At 52.3% G+C, this 21,088-nt stretch overlaps 1 protein-coding gene across 1 annotated transcript in view; it reads right to left on the bottom strand.

Moving 5' to 3' along the window:
• Positions 1 to 931: 931 nt before the first annotated feature.
• The window catches only part of oprl1 (opioid related nociceptin receptor 1), a 40,447-nt gene continuing 20,290 nt past the window's right edge, over positions 932 to 21,088 (bottom strand). The window contains exon 4 of the mRNA XM_031894694.1: positions 932 to 5,616. Within this exon, the coding sequence (XP_031750554.1) occupies positions 5,093 to 5,616 (524 nt within the window). The 3' untranslated portion in view covers positions 932 to 5,092. The remainder of the gene's footprint in view (positions 5,617 to 21,088) is intronic.

Raw genomic sequence — 21,088 nt, 5'->3', positions numbered from 1 at the left:
ACTCCCATCATCCCTGTTCCTCCCCCTATAAACTCCCATGAGAGGCCTCTAGTCCCACCCACTGCTTGACTCCCATCATCCCTGTTCCTCACCCTATAAAATCCCATGAGAGACCTCTAGCCCCACCCACTGCTTGATTCCCATCATCCCTGTTCCTACCCCTATAAAATCCCATGAGAGGCCTCTAGCCCCACCCACTGCTTGACTCCCATCATCCCTGTTCCTCCCCCTATAAAATCCCATGAGAGGCCTCTAGTCCCACCCACTGCTTGACTCCCATCATCCCTGTTCCTCCCCCTATAAAATCCCATGAGAGGCCTCTAGTCCCACCCAGGGTGGCAGGTAGGGGGTAGATAGAATAGGTATGTACCTTGGGGGGTGGCACAAGGGGAGTCAAGTCTAGAGTCAATGGGTTGCTAGGAAATGGAGGCTGTGCAACCCAAATGGCAGTAGGGGGTTGAGTTGCTTGTTGAGTTGGGGGGTGCAGAATGAGCAGAGGGTGGGTACATGCAATATGGGGTGAGTAGGTGGGGTGCCGGCAGTATTGCCTTGGGGCCCAATACCACTTGGCCCTCCATCAGAGTCCCGCCCACCTCCTAATTCACCCCCACCCCCACCTTTCCAATTGCCATAAATTCAGTTCCAAACCTTTGTTCTTCCCATTCCCTCTCTCTGGGTAACAGGTAATATTACCCCCCCCCCGGGGGCCCCGGGCCCTGTATCTCACCATCTCATTACTGGGTTCATATCTGAGGGGAGAATATTATTATGCGGCTTAATTACAGGAAATCTTATCTCTGCCAATGGCTGGAGCTTCATTTCCCCCCTGTTTCTCTGCATAGCAACGATGCCTGTCAATTGCCCCGCCCACTGGGAGGGGCCTAGGGAACATGGGGATTTGGGTTCATTAAAGAAATAAAGACTCGATTTGTGACTTCATACACTTTCCACAGGGAATTCATTAGGCAATTAATGATCGTTTGGGCAATTAAACAAGATCACAAGAGAGAAACATAAGAGAGTTTTGTGCAAATGGAACCGCCCAAAGGGGGCGCCACAGAGCAGAGGTGCAAGAGATCATTCCTTGGGGGCAAAGCAGCGAATCACAGTCACAGTACAATAATACAAGCTGCCGATAGGCCACAGAGCTGTAGGGCGGGACCAATCGTATCCCAGGCTGCCCCAGAGGAGCTTACAGTCTGATAGGGAGCGGCATTCACATTCAGCACAGATTACTACAAAGTAACAACACCGAGCAGCTAAGCGGTGAGCAAATAGAGATACAATAAGGCACTCCGTCCCACACTCACACTCTCTGTTCCTTTGTCACTCACACTCACTTCCTGTCTCCTCACCAGCTCTACTCACTCTCTTACTCAACAGCATCACTACTCACACCTGTACCCTTAGCAGCTCTACTCACTCTCTTACTCAACAGCATCGCTACTCACACCTGTACCCTTAGCAGCTCTACTCACTCTCTTACTCAACAGCATCGCTACTCACACCTGTACCCTTAGCAGCTCTACTCACTCTCTTACTCAACAGCATCGCTACTCACACCTGTACCCTCACCAGCTCAACTCACTCTCTTACTCAACAGCATCGCTACTCACTCCTGTACCCTTAGCAACTCTACTCACTCTCTTACTCAACAGCATCGCTACTCACTCCTGTACCCTTAGCAGCTCTACTCACTCTCTTACTCAACAGCATCACTACTCACTCCTGTACCCTTAGCAACTCTACTCACTCTCTTACTCAACAGCATCACTACTCACTCCTGTACCCTTAGCAGCTCTACTCACTCTCTTACCCACCCCAACAGCATCGCTACTCACTCCTGTACCCTTAGCAGCTCTACTCACTCTCTTACCCACCCCAACAGCATCGCTACTCACTCCTGTACCCTTAGCAGCTCTACTCACTCTCTTACCCACCCCAACAGCATCGCTACTCACACCTGTACCCTTAGCAGCTCTACTCACTCTCTTACCCACCCCAACAGCATCGCTACTCACTCCTGTACCCTTAGCAGCTCTACTCACTCTCTTACCCACCCCAACAGCATCGCTACTCACACCTGTACCCTTAGCAGCTCTACTCATTCTCTTACCCACCCCAACAGCATCGCTACTCACACCTGTACCCTTAGCAGCTCTACTCATTCTCTTACCCACCCCAATAGCATCGCTACTCACACCTGTACCCTTAGCAGCTCTACTCATTCTCTTACTCACCCCAACAGCATCGCTACTCACTCCTGTACCCTTAGCAGCTCTAGTCACTCTCTTACTCACCCCAACAGCAACTCTACTCACTCTCTTACCCACCCCAACAGCAACTCTACTCACACCTGTACCCTTAGCAGCTCTACTCACTCTCTTACCCACCACAACAGCGTCGCTACTCCCACCTGAACCCTTAGCAACTCTACTCAGTCTCTTACCCACCCCAACAGCATCGCTACTCACTCCTGTACCCTTAGCAGCTCTACTCACTCTCTTACCCACCCCAACAGCATCGCTACTCACACCTGTACCCTTAGCAACTCTACTCACTCTCTTACCCACCCCAACAGCATCGCTACTCACTCCTGTACCCTTAGCAACTCTACTCAGTCTCTTACCCACCCCAACACTCACACACACACACTCTCCCAACACCTACACACTTACACAGTGTAAGCTGCACACAACCATTTACACACTTTCCATGGCCAAGATATGAGGAATCTGCCCTTTAATGCAGCATTGTACCCGGTGAGACAGAGGCAGCGGGCAGTGCCAGGGGTGCCACACACAGACATGTCCGCACTGGGTGCTGCTGAAGGTAGTGATGTGTTGGCCTCACACTGACGGGCATTTATATAACCGAGGGGGTAAGTGCACCTCCCAGTTTGGCTTCTCGTGTTGCCAAGTCTCACCATAGATCCTACGAGAAGGTCCTGGTGGTTTTATTCATGGACTCAACCAACCTTTGTTCTCCAGGGTCCTTAGTCAGTCTCTGGCAGCTCATTGCCACGGTTGGTTGGATCTCGCCACCAGATGAACTATAACTTTCACCCTTCGCTGAGGGTATTGTCATTCAGAGCCACCCAGTTGGCCATTCCTGTATTAGGGTGTCCCATGGTGGCCCAGTCACCCAAGTAACGTCTTTGCCTTTGGCTTCAACATTTTCCGACCCAAATTCCCGGAGCCAAGCTTAGCGGATCTCCGGCCAAGGAAGGTCTTTTGTTTGAGGCTTCACAACAGATGTGCGAGTGAATAAATGTATTTACGTCTATAAATATACAATATATCTGATACATGGGAATAATATACACACAAATAGGCTACAAAGTGACAAGGCTTGAAGGCTCGGCGTTCCCCTTCCCAGGGAAACACCCACGTTGATTGGACGGGCAACGGTCATGCTACAATCCCTCACCCATAAGTCATTGCAACTTCTCCTCTGTCCTTGCTCGTTAGCGCCTCGAGTGTAATTAGCCTACAGATTAGGCCTGGGCAGGTTGTGTAGGTAACAGCAGCCATGCAATAGTAGGGTGAGGTGGCCTTCAAAGCTTGGTTGGATGGAGGAAAACTGGACCATTTGTAGAGATTTTGCTTCTAGAACTAGAAGAACCCCCCAATATGTTCCATGTGAAGCTTTCTGACTCATGAGCAATCAACCGTCTAGCAGCTATGGATCAGGTAGGCGGAGCTTATGGTGTAGGTTTGTAGCTCATTGTGGAACCTAGAAAAGCCTAGCCGGTGAATAATGTGCGCGTGTAGGTCATATAAATATATATATATGTGTGTGTAGATAGGGCTACACGCCAATCTTATGTACAGCAGAAGCTAAATAGACGTTTGGGGGTGACGCAAGTGAATTCACCCAGTCTTGTTCCTTTTGGGGCAAATGGAACAAAAGTCTCTAAAAAAAATCGGGATTTCAGTACAGGTTTTGAACCTGAAAATACATTAAAACTGAAGGTCGAGACCAAGTATCTCAAGATCAAGGGTAACTTGGACCTTACTATACATTAAAACTGAAGGTCTAGACCAAGTATCTCAAGATCAAGGGTAACTTGAACCTTAATATGATTAAAATTGAAGGTCTAGACCAAATATCTCAAGATGAAGGGTAACCTGAACCTTAATATACATTAAAAGTGAAGGTCTAGACCAAATATCTCAAGATCAAGGGTAACTTGGACCTTAATATACATTAAAACTGAAAGTCTAGACCAAGTATCTCAAGATCAAGGGTAACTTGAACCTTAATATGATTAAAATTGAAGGTCTAGACCAAATATCTCAAGATGAAGGGTAACCTGAACCTTAATATACATTAAAAGTGAAGGTCTAGACCAAGTATCTCAAGATGAAGGGTAACTTGAACTTTAATATACATTAAAACTGAAGGTCTAGACCACAAGATCAAGGGTAACCTGAACCTCAATATACATTAAAACTGAAGGTCAAGACCAAGTATCTCAAGCTAAAGAGTAACCTGAACCTTAATATTGATTAAAACTGAAGGTCAAGACCAAGTATCTCAAGATGAAGGGTAACTTAAACCTTAATATACATTAAAACTGAAGGTCAAGACCAAGTATCTCAAGCTAAAGAGTAACCTGAACCTTAATATTGATTAAAACTGAAGGTCAAGACCAAGTATCTCAAGATGAAGGGTAACTTAAACCTTAATATACATTAAAACTGAAGGTCAAGACCAAGTATCTCAAGATGAAGGGTAACTTGAACCTTAATATACATTAAAACTGAAGGTCAAGACCAAGTATCTCAAGATGAAGGGTAACTTGGCCAGCCATTACGGAAAATATGCAGCACAACTGGGATCTGTAAAGCAGCGTTGAGGTGTCGAACATTCCCACCAGTCCGCCCTGTGTAAGGTGGGCACCACTGTTAATGTAGGAACTGGAGCTCACTGGCAGCTTCCTTCAATTTTGCTTGGATCCAAGGAGGAGGTGTCATGGCCGACACCTCCATCATCTGGGTCACAAGGCTGTAATTTGCGTCAGTTCTGCCGTCGGACTACTGACCCCTTGGTCTATATCTGTCCCCATCATGGGCAGTTCCATGCCTAGTCATGCCGGATTATTCGGCCCGTCGGAGTTCTTGCAAGCGTAGGCCACATCCTTGGCGATGCTACACATGCGGTTGGACATCTGCAGCTCGGGCCGGAAGGCGGAGGGGAAGCAGAACTTCTTGAAGCAGGCCTTGAAGTTCTCGTCCAGGAAAGCGTAGAGAACGGGGTTGAGGCTGCTGTTGACGTAGCCGAGGGCAATGCAGAAGTGAAGGACGGCCACCTTGATGTCACTGTCGGGCTTGGCCCCCAGACTCTGCACCAAGACGAAGATCTGGATGGGGGTCCAACAGATAACGAACACGGCAACCACCACCAGAACCAGGCGGGTGATCCTGCGCAGGTTCCGGTCCTTCTCTTTGGAGCCGGAGAGGACCCGCACCTTCTTCAGGCGTCGGATCATCAGGCTGTAGCAGATGGTGATGATGAGCACGGGGATCACGAACGAGAAGAGGAAGACGCAGATGCCAAAGACTGGATCCCAATAATGTTCCGGAGGCGGGATCTGGACCAGGCACTCGATCTCTGCAGGGAAAGAGAAGGGCGGGACACAGGTCTGTGATTGGTTCAAGGTCAACAGGCATCCAGGGCCTTCATTGGTTATTCAGTCACTTCTATGGGGGCCAAGGGAACAGCCTCTGTCCTTTATGACCCCCGACATTCTGTAACCCCAAACCCAAATAATCAACCAGATTTAAGGATCTTTAGGATTCCCTTTGTATCTGACAACTAGAATTATTGCCCCTTGTCATTGGCTCTGCTCGTAATTTCTGTTATGCCTCATCCTAATCCTCAAGTCAAGGGCAACTGCCCTCCTTATATACCCCCCCCCCCCCCCCAATGACCTTGTGTTATGTTTTAATTCCCTTGCAAAGAACCAGGAGGGTTCTGTATGTTATGTATTCCCCTGTACTAAGCACAATTCAGCAGGAACAGCCCCCTAAGTTTGCTCATAGCCTGTACAGAGAGATACCATAAAACTATGGCACATAGGGATTCCCCTGTACTAAGCACAATTCAGCAGGAACAGCCCCCTAAGTTTGCTCATAGCCTGTACAGAGAGATACCATAAAACTATGGCACATAGGGATTCCCCTGTACTAAGCACAATTCAGCAGGAACAGCCCCCTAAGTTTGCCCATAGCCTGTACAGAGAGATACCATAAAACTATGGCAATAGGGATTCCCCTGTACTAAGCACAATTCAGCAGAAACAGCCCCCTAAGTTTGCCCATAGCCTGTACAGAGGATATTATAAAACTATGGCATAGGGATTCCCCTGTACTAAGCACAATTCAGCAGGAACAGCCCCCTAAGTTTGCCCATAGCCTGTACAGAGAGATACCATAAAACTATGCACATAGGGATTCCCCTGTACTAAGCACAATTCAGCAGGAACAGCCCCCTAAGTTTGCTCATAGCCTGTACAGAGAGATACCATAAAACTATGCACATAGGGATTCCCCTGTACTAAGCACAATTCAGCAGGAAACAGCCCCCTAAGTTTGCCCATAGCCTGTACAGAGAGATACCATAAAACTATTGGCACATAGGGATTCCCCTGTACTAAGCACAATTCAGCAGGAACAGCCCCCTAAGTTTGCTCATAGCCTGTACAGAGAGATACCATAAAACTATGGCACATAGGGATTCCCCCTGTACTAAGCACAATTCAGGCAGGAACAGCCCCCTAAGTTTGCCCATAGCCTGTACAGAGAGATATTATAAAACTATGGCACATAGGGATTCCCCTGCTACTAAGCACATTCAGCAGGAACAGCCCCCTAAGTTTGCCCATAGCCTGTACAGAGAGATACCATAAAAACTATGGCACATAGGGATTCCCCTGTACTAAGCACAATCAGCAGGAACAGCCCCCTAAGTTTGCTCATTAGCCTGTACAGAGAGATACCATAAAACTATGGCACATAGGGATTCCCCTGTACTAAGCACAATTCAGCAGGAACAGCCCCTAAGTTTGCCCATAGCCTGTACAGAGAGATATTATAAAACTTATGGCACATAGGGATTCCCCTGTACTAAGCACAATTCAGCAGGAACAGCCCCCTAAGTTTGCTCATAGCCTGTACAGAGAGATACCATAAAACTATGGCACATAGGGATTCCCCTGTACTAAGCACAATTCAGCAGGAACAGCCCCCTAAGTTTGCCCATAGCCTGTACAGAGAGATACCATAAACTAGGCACATAGGGATTCCCCTGTTTACTAAGCACAATTCAGCAGGAACAGCCCCCTAAGTTTTGCCATAGCCTGTACAGAGAGATACCATAAAACTATGCGCACATAGGGATTCCCTGTACTAAGCACAATTCAGCAGGAACAGCCCCCTAAGTTTGCCCAAGCCCTGTACAGAGAGATACCATAAAACTATGCGCACATAGGGATTTCCCTGTACTAAGCACAATTCAGCAGGAACAGCCCCCTAAGTTTGCCCCATAGCCTGTACAGGAGCGATTACCATAAAACTATGGCACATAGGATTTCCCCTGTACTAAGCACAATTCAGCAGGAACAGCCCCCTAAGTTTGCCATAGCCTGTACAGAGAGATACCATAAAACTATGCGCACATAGGATTCCCTGTACTAAGCACAATTTCAGCAGGAACAGCCCCCTAAGTTTGCCCATAGCCTGTACAGAGAGATACCATAAAACTATGGGGATTCTATGGCACATAGGGATTCCCCTGTACTAAGCACAATTCAGCAGGAACAGCCCCTAGGGTTTGCCATAGCCTGTACAGAGAGATACCATAAAACTATGGCACATAGGGATTCCCCTGTACTAAGCACAATTCAGCAGGAACAGCCCCCTAAGTTTGCCCATAGCCTGTACAGAGAGATACCATAAAACTATGGCACATAGGGATTCCCCTGTACTAAGCACAATTCAGCAGGAACAGCCCCCTAAGTTTGCCCATAGCCTGTACAGAGAGATACCATAAAACTATGGCACATAGGGATTCCCCTGTACTAAGCACAATTCAGCAGGAACAGCCCCCTAGGTTTGCCCATAGCCTGTACAGAGAGATACCATAAAACTATGCCACATAGGGATTCCCCTGTACTAAGCACAATTCAGCAGGAACAGCCCCCTAAGTTTGCCCATAGCCTGTACAGAGAGATACCATAAAACTATGGCACATAGGGATTCCCCTGTACTAAGCACAATTCAGCAGGAACAGCCCCCTAGGTTTGCCCATAGCCCGTACAGAGAGATGCCGGAGGGAATGGGGGAATGTGGCTCGGAGCCCATCTCGCTGCCTGTTTATCCCTCTCGCTGGTGACAGCTTTATAATTACCAGACATACAGCCGGCAGAACACGTACAATGATCCAACTTTGGATCGGAGGCTGGAAAATGATCCGAGTATTAGAATGAGCGGCAGATGCAGCTTCACAAAGAAGATAAATATAGATTGGCTGAGATAGTAGCGCAGACTGATAAAGGAATTACATTGATTTCAGCCCGAGTAGATAAAGGATTGGCTGTAATTGCAGCACAGGCTGATAACGGGTCGACCCGAACGCTGCCGGAGGCTGATAACTGGATTTGTCTTCATCGAGGCACATAATGTATTGGCCTGAATAGTAGCACAGGTTGATAAAGTCATAGGGAGATATAGGAATGGCCTTAATAACAGCACAGGCGGAAAAAGGATTAATAGTGCCTGGATATCAGGGGTGGACTTGGTACCAGCGCCAGCTGATAGAGGGTTGGACTTGGTACCAGCGCCGGCTGATAGAGGGTTGGACTTGGTACCAGCGTTGGCTGATACAGGGTTGGACTTGGTACCAGCGTTGGCTGATACAGGGTTGGAATTGGTACCAGTGCCGGCTGATACAGGGTTGGACTTGGTACCAGCGCTGGCTGATACAGGGTTGGACTTGGTACCAGCACCGGCTGATACAGGGTTGGACTTGGTACCAGCGCCGGCTGATAGAGGGTTGGACTTGGTACCAGCGCCGGCTGATAGAGGGTTGGACTTGGTACCAGCGCCGGCTGATAGAGGGTTGGACTTGGTACCAGCGCCGGCTGATACAGGGTTGGACTTGGTACCAGCGCCGGCTGATACAGGGTTGGACTTGGTACCAGCACTGCCTGATAGAGGGTTGGACTTGGTACCAGCACCGGCTGATAGAGGGTTGGACCAGCACCGGCTGATAGAGGGTTGGACTTGGTACCAGCACTGCCTGATAGAGGGTTGGACTTGGTACCAGCACTGCCTGATAGAGGGTTGGACTTGGTACCAGCGCCGGCTGATAGAGGGTTGGACTTGGTACCAGCACTGGCTGATAGAGGGTTGGACTTGGTACCAGTGCTGCCTGATAGAGGGTTGGACTTGGTACCAGCGCTGGCTGATAGAGGGTTGGACTTGGTACCAGCGCTGGCTGATAGAGGGTTGGACTTGGTACCAGCGCTGCCTGATAGAGGGTTGGACTTGGTACCAGCACTGCCTGATAGAGGGTTGGACTTGGTACCAGCACTGCCTGATAGAGGGTTGGACTTGGTACCAGCACTGCCTGATAGAGGGTTGGACTTGGTACCAGCGCCGGCTGATAGAGGGTTGGACTTGGTACCAGCACTGCCTGATAGAGGGTTGGACTTGGTACCAGCGCTGGCTGATAGAGGGTTGGACTTGGTACCAGCGCTGGCTGATAGAGGGTTGGACTTGGTACCAGTGCTGCCTGATAGAGGGTTGGACTTGGTACCAGCGCTGGCTGATAGAGGGTTGGACTTGGTACCAGTGCCGGCTGATACAGGGTTGGATTTGGTACCAGCGCCGGCTGATAGAGGGTTGGACTTGGTACCAGTGCCGGCTGATACAGGGTGGATTGGTACCAGCGCCGGCTGATAGAGGCGTTGGACTTGGTACCAGTGCCGGCTGATACAGGGTTGGATTTGGTACCAGCGCCGGCTGATAGAGGGTTGGACTTGGTACCAGTGCCGGCTGATACAGGGTTGGATTTGGTACCAGCGCTGGCTGATAGAGGGTTGGACTTGGTACCAGCGCTGGCTGATAGAGGGTTGGACTTGGTACCAGCGCTGGCTGATAGAGGGTTGGACTTGGTACCAACGCTGGCTGATACAGGGTTGGACTTGGTACCAGCACCGGCTGATAGAGGGTTGGATTTGGTACCAGCACCGGCTGATAGAGGGTTGGACCAGCGCCGGCTGATAGAGGGTTGGACCAGCGCCGGCTGATAGAGGGTTGGACCAGCGCCGGCTGATAGAGGGTTGGACCAGCGCCGGCTGATAGAGGGTTGGACCAGCGCCGGCTGATAGAGGGTTGGACCAGCGCCGGGCTGATAGAGGGTTGGACCAGCGCCGGCTGATAGAGGGTTGGACCAGCGGCTGGGCTGATAGAGGGTTGGACCAGCGCCGGCTGATAGAGGGTTGGACCAGCGCCGGCTGATAGAGGGTTGGACCAGCGCCGGCTGATAGAGGGTTGGACCAGCGCCGGCTGATAGAGGGTTGGATTTGGTACCAGCACCGGCTGATAGAGGGTTGGACCAGCGCCGGCTGATAGAGGGTTGGACCAGCGCTGGCTGATAGAGGGTTGGACCAGCGCCGGCTGATAGAGGGTTGGACCAGCGCCGGCTGATAGAGGGTTGGACCAGCGCTGGCTGCTAACAGCCCTGAGCCAATAAATAAGAAGCGACAGGGCAGCCAATGAGAATCCTGCCCAACAGGCTAATGCATTAATATTATTTCTGGGCGGGGGGGGGGGCACTGGGCTCTGGGCCTGGGGGTTGTTATTAGCAGCCCCTGAATGAAATTTATCACAGAAATGTCCCTTTAGGAAGATTTCCCCGGGGGGCAAAGACTGTACAATAAATCTGGGCGGGGGGAGCGGAAGGGGGTGACAGGGTAAGGATTGAGGGGGGGGGCATTATTTATACGGTGTCAGAGCAATGGATTTATTGGCGCCGGCCCGGTGTGTGCCGCACATTGACGTGACGTTAATGAGACTTTATTTCCCCAGAGTTTCGCTGCCCCCCCCCAATCCCATTCCCAGTGCATGCTGGGGGGGGGGCTGATTTATTACCGGCGGCGCTGATGGTTCCAGCAGGGACAGGCGCACATTAGTGTTGCACAATTATTCCCTTCACAACTGCCTGGGGGGGGGGGCAGATAAACAGGAGCCTAATGGGCTTCCCATTAATATGCACTGAGCCGAGATAAACAAACAGACGCACAGTGCAGGCACAACGCAGGTACATGGACTCATACACAACCCATGGGGGGAGGTGGCCCCCAGTCTGCAGATAAACTGATAGATAGATAGATAGATAGATAGATAGTTGATGGATAGATAGATAGCGAGATAGATAGCGAGATAGATAGATAGATAGATAGATAGATAGATAGAAAGAAGAGATACAGATAGATAGATAGATAGATAGACAGGTAGATAGATAGATAGATAGATAGATAGACAGGTAGATAGATAGATAGATAGATAGATAGAAAGAAGAGATACAGATAGATAGATAGATAGACAGGTAGATAGATAGATAGATAGATGATAGATAGATAGACAGGTAGATAGATAGATAGATAGATAGATAGATAGACAGGTAGATAGATAGACAGGTAGATAGAATGCTATGGAGAGATAAGAAGACAACGAATAATTATGAGCGGATAGATAACAGACTGCAGACAAATCACGGATAGATAGATAGACAAGTAGATGTATAGATAGATAGAAGACATACAATTAGATAGATATAGATAGATTGAAAGAAGAGATACAGATAGATAGATAGATAGATAGATAGATAGATAGATGATAGACAAGTAGATAGATAGATAGATAGATAGATAGATAGATAGATAGATGATAGACAAGTAGATAGATAGATAGATAGAAGACATAGAATTAGATAGATAGATAGATAGATAGATAGATAGACAGACAGGTAGATAGAATTCTATGGAGAGATAAGAAGACAAAGAATAATTATAGATAAGAGACTGCAGATAAATCACGGATAGACAGACAGAAAGCTGGGGCAGAAAGCAGACACAGATAGATGAATAGAAGTCACAGACGGAGAGACAGATCATTAGATAAAGAGCAGGAATGGGCAGAGGGGAAGGCGGAACAGACGGATATAGAGAAGGACAGAGAGAAGGATAAATTGCTCGATAACTGCACCTAAATATATCAGGCCAATTAACCTTCTGTATCTTGTCCCCTCACCCCCCCATCTATAGATTCAGGCTGCGGGCCCCCCCCTCTGGGGGCTTTATACAGCCCGGGATACTGTAGGGGGGGATTATATTGATATTAATCAGATGCACCTCTGGGTTCCAGCTCAGCACCAAGCAGGGACCCAGGTGGGCCCAAACCAACAGATATAGGGCCCCCACTGGCCCCCATGGCAGGGTGCAGCCCCCACTGGCCCCCATGGCAGGGTACGGCCCCCACTGGCCCCCATGGCAGGGTGCGGCCCCCACTGGCCCCCATGGCAGGGTGCGGCCCCCACTGGCCCCCATGGCAGGGTGCGGCCCCCACTGGCCCCCACTGGCCCCCATGGTAGGGTGTGGCCCCCACTGGCCCCCATGGCAGGGTACAGCCCCCACTGGCCCCCATGGCAGGGTGCGGCCCCCACTGGCCCCCATGGCAGGGTGCGGCCCCCACTGGCCCCCATGGCAGGGTGCAGCCCCCACTGGCCCCCATGGCAGGGTGCGGCCCCCACTGGCCCCCACGGCAGGGTGCGGCCCCCCATGGCAGGGTGCGGCCCCCACTGGCCCCCATGGCAGGGTGCGGCCCCCACTGGCCCCCATGGCAGGGTGCGGCCCCCACTGGCCCCCATGGCAGGGTGCAGCCCCCACTGGCCCCCATGGCAGGGTGCGGCCCCCACTGGCCCCCACGGCAGGGTGCGGCCCCCCATGGCAGGGTGCGGCCCCCACTGGCCCCCATGGCAGGGTGCGGCCCCCACTGGCCCCCATGGCAGGGTATGGCCCCATGGTCTGACTATGGCTTTGTCTCCGCTCAGATCCAAGGCAACCAATCACAGCCTTTCCAACCGGAAGACCCTCGTTATATAAAGGGCTTTCCTGTGCCCTGTTGCCCCGGTACCCCCATGGCAGCAGGAAGATACCAAACAGACCTACCGGGCTGCACACAGGGGGCACGGGGTTTTATAAGGATCACAAAAGTATATTTTTGAGTACAATGCTGGGGTACGATGCCGGGGTTCAATGCTGGGGACAATACCAGGGTAAAATGCCGGGGGACATTGCTGGGGTACAATGCTGGGGACAATACCAGGGGACAATGCTGGGGTACAATGCCGGGGACAATACCAGGGGACAATGCTGGGGTACAATGCCGGGGGACAATGCTGGGGTACGATGCCGGGGTTCAATGCTGGGGACAATGCTGGGGTACGATGCCGGGGTTCAATGCAGGGGACAATGCTGGGGTACAATACCAGGGTAAAATGCCGGGGGACAATACCAGGGGACAATGCTGGGGTACAATGCAGGGGACAATGCTGGGGTACAATACCAGGGTAAAATGCCGGGGTTCAATGCAGGGGACAATGCAGGGTACAATACCAGGGTAAAATGCGGGGGACAATACCAGGGGACAATGCTGGGGTACAATGCCGGGGGACAATGCTGGGTTACAAGTACAATGCCGGGGGACAATGCTGGGGTACAATGCCGGGGGACAATGCTGGGGTACAATGCTGGGGACAATACCAGGGGACAATGCTGGGGTACAATGCCGGGGGACAATGCTGGGGTACAATGCCGGGGACAATACCAGGGGACGATGCAGGGGTACAATACCAGGGTAAAATGCCGGGGACAATGCTGGGGGACAATGCTGGGGACAATACCAGGGGACAATGCTGGGGTACAATACCAGGGTACAATGCCGGGGACAATGCTGGGGTACAATACCGGGGGACAATGCTGTGCGGACAATGCTGGGGTACAATGCTGGGGTACAATACCAGGGTACAATGCCGGGGGACAATGCTGGGGTACAATACCAGGGGACAATGCTGGGGTACAATACCAGGGTACAGCCAGGGGACAATGCTGGGGTACAATACCAGGGGACAATGCTGGGGCAATACCAGGGGACAATGCTGGGGTACAATACCAGGGGACAATGCTGGGGTACAATACCAGGGTACAATGCCGGGGGACAATGCTGGGGTACAATACCAGGGGACAATGCTGGGGTACAATGCTGGGGTACAATGCTGGGGTACAATACCAGGGTACAATGCCGGGGGACAATGCTGGGGTACAATACCAGGGTACAATGCCAGGGGACAATGCTGGGGTACAATGCAGGGGACAATGCTGGGGTACAATACCAGGGTAAAATGCCGGGGTACAATACCAGGGTAAAATGCCGGGGGACAATACCAGGGGACAATGCTGGGGGTACAATGCGGGGGGGACTGCTGGGGTACAAGTACAATGGCGGGGGACAATGCATGGGTACAATGCCGGGGGACAATGCGGGGTACAATACCAGGGTAAAATGCCGGGGACAATGCTGGGGTACAATGCCGGGGACAATGCTGGGGTACAATGCTGGGACAATACCAGGGGACAATGCTGAGGGTACAATGCCGGGGACAATGCTGGGGTACAATGCCGGGGACAATACCAGGGGACAATGCTGGGGTACAATACCAGGGTACAATGCCGGGGGACAATGCTGGGGTACAATGCCGGGGACAATACCAGGGTACAATGCTGGGGTACAATACCAGGGTACAATGCCGGGGGACAATGCTGGGGTACAATGCCCGGGGACAATACCAGGGTGGACAATGCTGGGGTACAATGCCGGGGACAAATCAGGGACAATGCTGGGGTACAATGCCGGGGACAATACCAGGGGACAATGCTGGGGTACAATGCCGGGGACAATACCAGGGGACAAGCTGGGGTACAATGCCGGGGACAATGCTGGGGTACAATGCGGGGACAATGCTGGGGTACAATGCTGGAGACAATACCAGGGGACAATGCTGGGGTACCATGCCGGGGACAATACCAGGGTACAATGCGTTGGGTTTAAATGCTGGGGTACAATGTGTGGGTACAATGCGAGGGACAATACCAGGGTACAATGCTGGGGTATAATGCTGGGGTACAATGCTGGGGTGCCACAATAACTGCACAGGAAGGTATAGATGGGGCACCTTTGGAATAGCTGAGTTTTTGCATAATGTGGATTTGGGGGTTTAGGGGGCTAAGAAGTCAATGGGGGTCCCAAGTCTGAGGGCCAATGACGTAGACATGTCATGTGATGTTCCTACACAGATATACAATATACACAGATATACAATATATCTGCCCCCATGGCAGGGTGCGGCCCCCACTGGCCCCCATGGCAGGGTATGGCCCCATGGTCTGACTATGGCTTTGTCTCCGCTCAGATCCAAGGCAACCAATCACAGCCTTTCCAACCGGAAGACCCTCGTTATATAAAGGGCTTTCCTGTGCCCTGTTGCCCCGGTACCCCCATGGCAGCAGGAAGATACCAAACAGACCTACCGGGCTGCACACAGGGGGCACGGGGTTTTATAAGGATCACAAAAGTATATTTTTGAGTACAATGCTGGGGTACGATGCCGGGGTTCAATGCTGGGGACAATACCAGGGTAAAATGCCGGGGGACATTGCTGGGGTACAATGCTGGGGTACAATGCTGGGGTACAATGCTGGGGTACAATGCTGGGGACAATACCAGGGGACAATGCTGGGGTACAATGCCGGGGACAATACCAGGGGACAGTCTGGGTACGATGCCGGGGTTCAATGCTGGGGACAATGCTGGGGTACGATGCCGGGGTTCAATGCAGGGGACAATGCTGGGGTACAATACCAGGGTAAAATGCCGGGGGACAATACCAGGGGACAATGCTGGGGTACAATGCAGGGGACAATGCTGGGGTACAATACCAGGGTAAAATGCCGGGGTTCAATGCAGGGGACAATGCTGGGGTACAATACCAGGGTAAAATGCCGGGGGACAATACCAGGGGACAATGCTGGGGTACAATGCCGGGGGACAATGCTGGGTTACAAGTACAATGCCGGGGGACAATGCTGGGGTACAATGCCGGGGACAATGCTGGGGACAATACCAGGGGACAATGCTGGGGTACAATGCCGGGGGACAATGCTGGGGTACAATGCCGGGGACAATACCAGGGGACGATGCAGGGGTACAATACCAGGGTAAAATGCCGGGGACAATGCTGGGGTACAATTGTGGGGACAATACCAGGGGACAATGCTGGGGTACAATACCAGGGTACAATGCCGGGGACAATGCTGGGGTACAATACCGGGGACAATACCAGGGGACAATGCTGGGGTACAATGCGGGACAATACCAGGGGACAATGCTGGGGTACAATGCGGGCGACAATGCTGGGGTACGATGCGGGGGTTCAATGCTGGGGACAATGCTGGGGTACGATGCCGGGGCTTCAATGCAGGGGACAATGCTGGGGTACAATACCAGGGTAAAATGCCGGGGGACAATACCAGGGGACAATCCAGAGGGTACAATGCAGGGGACAATGCTGGGTACAATACCAGGGTAAAATGCCGGGGTTCAATGCAGGGGACAATGCTGGGGTACAATACCAGGGTAAAATGCCGGGGGACAATACCAGGGGACAATGCTGGGGTACAATGCCGGGGGACAATGCTGGGTTCAAGTACAATGCCGGGGACAATGCTGTGGTACAATGCTGGGGACCAATACCCAGGGGGACAATGCTGGGGTACAATGCCGGGGGCAATGCTGGGGTACAATGCCGGGACAATACCAGGGGACGATGCAGGGGTACAATACCAGGTAAATGCCGGGGACAATGCTGTGGGTACAATGCTGGGGACAATACCAGGGGACAATGCTGGGGTACAATACCAGGGTACAATCCGGGGGACAATGTGGGGTACAATACCGGGGGACAATGCTGGGGTACAATGCTGGGGTACAATGCTGGGGTACAATACCAGGGTACAATGCCGGGGGACAATGCTGGGGTACAATACCAGGGGACAATGCTGGGGTACAATACCAGGTACAATGCCAGGGGACAATGCTGAGGGTACAATACGGACAATGCTGGGGTACAATACCAGGGGACAATGCTGTGGGTACAATACCAGGGGACAATGCTGGGGTACAATACCAGGGACAATGCCGGGGACAATGCTGGGGTACAATACCAGGGGACAATGCTGGGGTACAATGCTGGGGTACAATGCTGGGGTACAATACCAGGGTACAATGCCGGGGGACAATGCTGGGGTACAATACCAGGGTACAATGCCGGGGACAATGCTGGGGTACAATGCAGGGGACAATGCTGGGGTACAATACCAGGGTAAAATGCCGGGGTACAATACCAGGGTAAAATGCCGGGGACAATACCAGGGGACAATGCTGGGGTACAATGCCGGGGGACAATGCTGGGGTACAAGTACAATGGCGGGGGACAATGCTGGGGTACAATGCCGGGGGCAATGCTGGGGTACAATGCCGGGGACAATGCTGGGGTACAATACCAGGGTAAATTGCGGGCAATGCTGGGGTACAATGCCGGGGGACAATGCTGGGGTACAATGCTGGGGGACAATACCAGGGGACAATGCTGGGGTACAATGCCGGGGACAATACCAGGGGACAATGCTGGGGTACAATGCCGGGGACAATACCAGGGGACAATGCTGGGGTACAATGCCGGGGACAATGCTGGGGTACAATGCGGGGACAATGCTGGGGTACAATGCTGGAGACAATACCAGGGGACAATGCTGGGGTACAATGCCGGGGACAATACCAGGGTACAATGCTGGGGTATAATGCTGGGGTACAATGCTGGGGTACAATGCCGGGGACAATACCAGGGTACAATGCTGGGGTATAATGCTGGGGTACAATGCTGGGGTGCCACAATAACTGCACAGGAAGGTATAGATGGGGCACCTTTGAAAGAGCTGAGTTTTTGCATAATGTGGATTTGGGGGTTTAGGGGGCTAAGAAGTCAATGGGGGTCCCAAGTCTGAGGGCCAATGACGTAGACATGTCATGTGATGTTCCTACACAGATATACAATATACACAGATATACAATATATCTGCCCCCATGGCAGGGTGCGGCCCCCACTGGCCCCCATGGCAGGGTGCGGCCCCCACTGGCCCCCATGGCAGGGTGCGGCCCCCACTGGCCCCCATGGCAGGGTATGGCCCCATGGTCTGACTATGGCTTTGTCTCCGCTCAGATCCAAGGCAACCAATCACAGCCTTTCCAACCGGAAGACCCTCGTTATATTAAAGGGCTTTCCTGTGCCCTGTTGCCCCGGTACCCCATGGCAGCAGGAAGATACCAAACAGACCTACCGGGCTGCACACAGGGGGCACGGGGTTTTATAAGGATCACAAAGTTATTTTGAGTACAATGCTGGGGTACGATGCCGGGGTTCAATGCTGGGGACAATACCAGGGTAAAATGCCGGGGGACATTGCTGGGGTACAATGCTGGGGACAATACCAGGGGACAATGCTGGGGTACAATGCGGGACAATACCAGGGGACATGCTGTTGGTACAATGCCGGGGACAATGCTGGGGTACGATGCCGGGGTTCAATGCTGGGGACAATGCTGGGGTACGATGCCGGGGTTCAATGCAGGGGACAATGCTGGGGTACAATACCAGGGTAAAATGCCGGGGACAATACAGGGGACAATGCTGGGGTACAATGCAGGGGACAATGCTGGGGTACAATACCAGGGTAAAATGCCGGGGTTCAATGCAGGGGACAATGCTGGGGTACAATACCAGGGTAAAATGCCGAGGGGACAATACCAGGGGACAATGCTGGGGTACAATGCCGGGGGACAATGCTGGGTTACAAGTACAATGCCGGGGGACAATGCTGGGGTACAATGCCGGGGGACAATGCTGGGACAATACCAGGGGACAATGCTGGGGTACAATGCCGGGGGACAATGTGGGGGTACAATGCCGGGGACAATACGGGGACGATGCAGGGGTACAATACCAGGGTAAAATGCCGGGGACAATGCTGGGGTACAATGCTGGGGACAATACCAGGGGACAATGCTGGGGTACAATACCAGGGTACAATGCCGGGGGACAATGCTGGGGTACAATACCGGGGACAATACCAGGGGACAATGCTGGGGTACAATGCCGGGGACAATACCAGGGGACAATGCTGGGGTACAATGCCGGGGGACAATGCTGGGGTACGATGCCGGGGTTCAATGCTGGGGACAATGCTGGGGTACGATGCCGGGGTTCAATGCAGGGAACATGCTGGGACAATACCAGGGTAAAATGCCGGGGGACATACCAGGGACAATGCCGGGGTACAATGCAGGGGACAATGCTGGGGTACAATACCGGTAAAATGCCGGGGGTTCAATGCAGAGGACAATGCTGGGGTACAATACCAGGGTAAAATGCCGGGGGACAATACCAGGGGACAATGCTGGGGTACAATGCGGGGGACAATGCTGGGTTACAAGTACAATGCCGGGGGACAATGCTGGGGTACAATGCTGGGGACAATACCAGGGGACAATGCTGGGGTACAATGCCGGGGGACAATGCTGGGTACAATGCCGGGGGGCAATACCAGGGGACGATGCAGGGGTACAATACCAGGGTAAAATGCCGGGGACAATGCTGGGGTACAATGCTGGGGACAATACCAGGGGACAATGCTGGGGTACAATACCAGGGTACAATGCCGGGGGACAATGCTGGGGTACAATACCGGGGGACAATGCTGGGGTACAATGCTGGGGTACAATGCTGGGGTACAATACCAGGGTACAATGCCGGGGCGACAATGCTGGGGTACAATACCAGGGGACAATGCTGGGGTACAATACCAGGGTACAATGCCAGGGACAATGCTGGGGTACAATACCAGGGGACAATGCTGGGGTACAATAGCCGGGGACAATGCTGGGGTACAATACCAGGGGACAATGCTGGGGTACAATACCAGGGTACAATGCCGGGGGACATGCTGGGGTACAATACCAGGGGACAATGCTGGGTACAATGCTGGGGTACAATGCTGGGGTACAATACCAGGGTACAATGCCAGGGGACAATGCTGGGGTACAATACCAGGGTACAATGCCAGGGGACAATGCTGGGGTACAATGCAGGGGCAATGCTGGGGTACAATACCAGGGTAAAATGCCGGGGTACAATACCAGGGTAAAATGCCGGTGGGACAATACCAGGGGACAATGCTGGGGTACATTGCCGGGACAATGCTGGGGTACAAGTACAATGGGGGGGACAATGCTGGGGTACAATGCGGGGACAATGCTGGGGTACAATGCCGGGGGACAATGCTGGGGTACAATACCAGGGTAAAATGCCGGGGACAATGCTGGGGTACAATGCCGGGGGACAATGCTGGGGTACAATGCTGGGGACAATACCAGGGGACAATGCTGGGGTACAATGCCGGGGGACCAATGCTGGGGTACAATGCCGGGGACAATACCAGGGGACAATGCTGGGGTACAATACCAGGGTACAATGCGGGGGGGACAATGCTGGGGTACATGGCCGGGGACAATACCAGGGTACAATGCTGGGGTACAATACCAGGGTACAATGCCGGGGGACAATGCTGGGGTACAATGCCGGGGACAATACCAGGGGACAATGCTGGGGTACAATGCCGGGGACAATACCAGGGACAATGCTGGGGTACAATGCCGGGGACAATACCAGGGGACAATGCTGGGGTACAATGCCGGGGACAATACCAGGGGACAATGCTGGGGTACAATGCCGGGGCAATACCAGGGGACAATGCTGGGGTACAATGCCGGGGACAATACCAGGGGACAATGCAGGGGTACAATGCCGGGGACAATGCTGGGGTACAATGCGGGGACAATGCTGGGGTACA

This window comes from Xenopus tropicalis, chromosome 10 (genome assembly GCF_000004195.4).
Source record: "Xenopus tropicalis strain Nigerian chromosome 10, UCB_Xtro_10.0, whole genome shotgun sequence".
NCBI lineage: Eukaryota > Metazoa > Chordata > Amphibia > Anura > Pipidae > Xenopus > Xenopus tropicalis.
The sequence above is the reverse complement of the archived record's forward strand: the minus strand, read 5'-3'. Positions and strand labels throughout refer to the sequence as shown.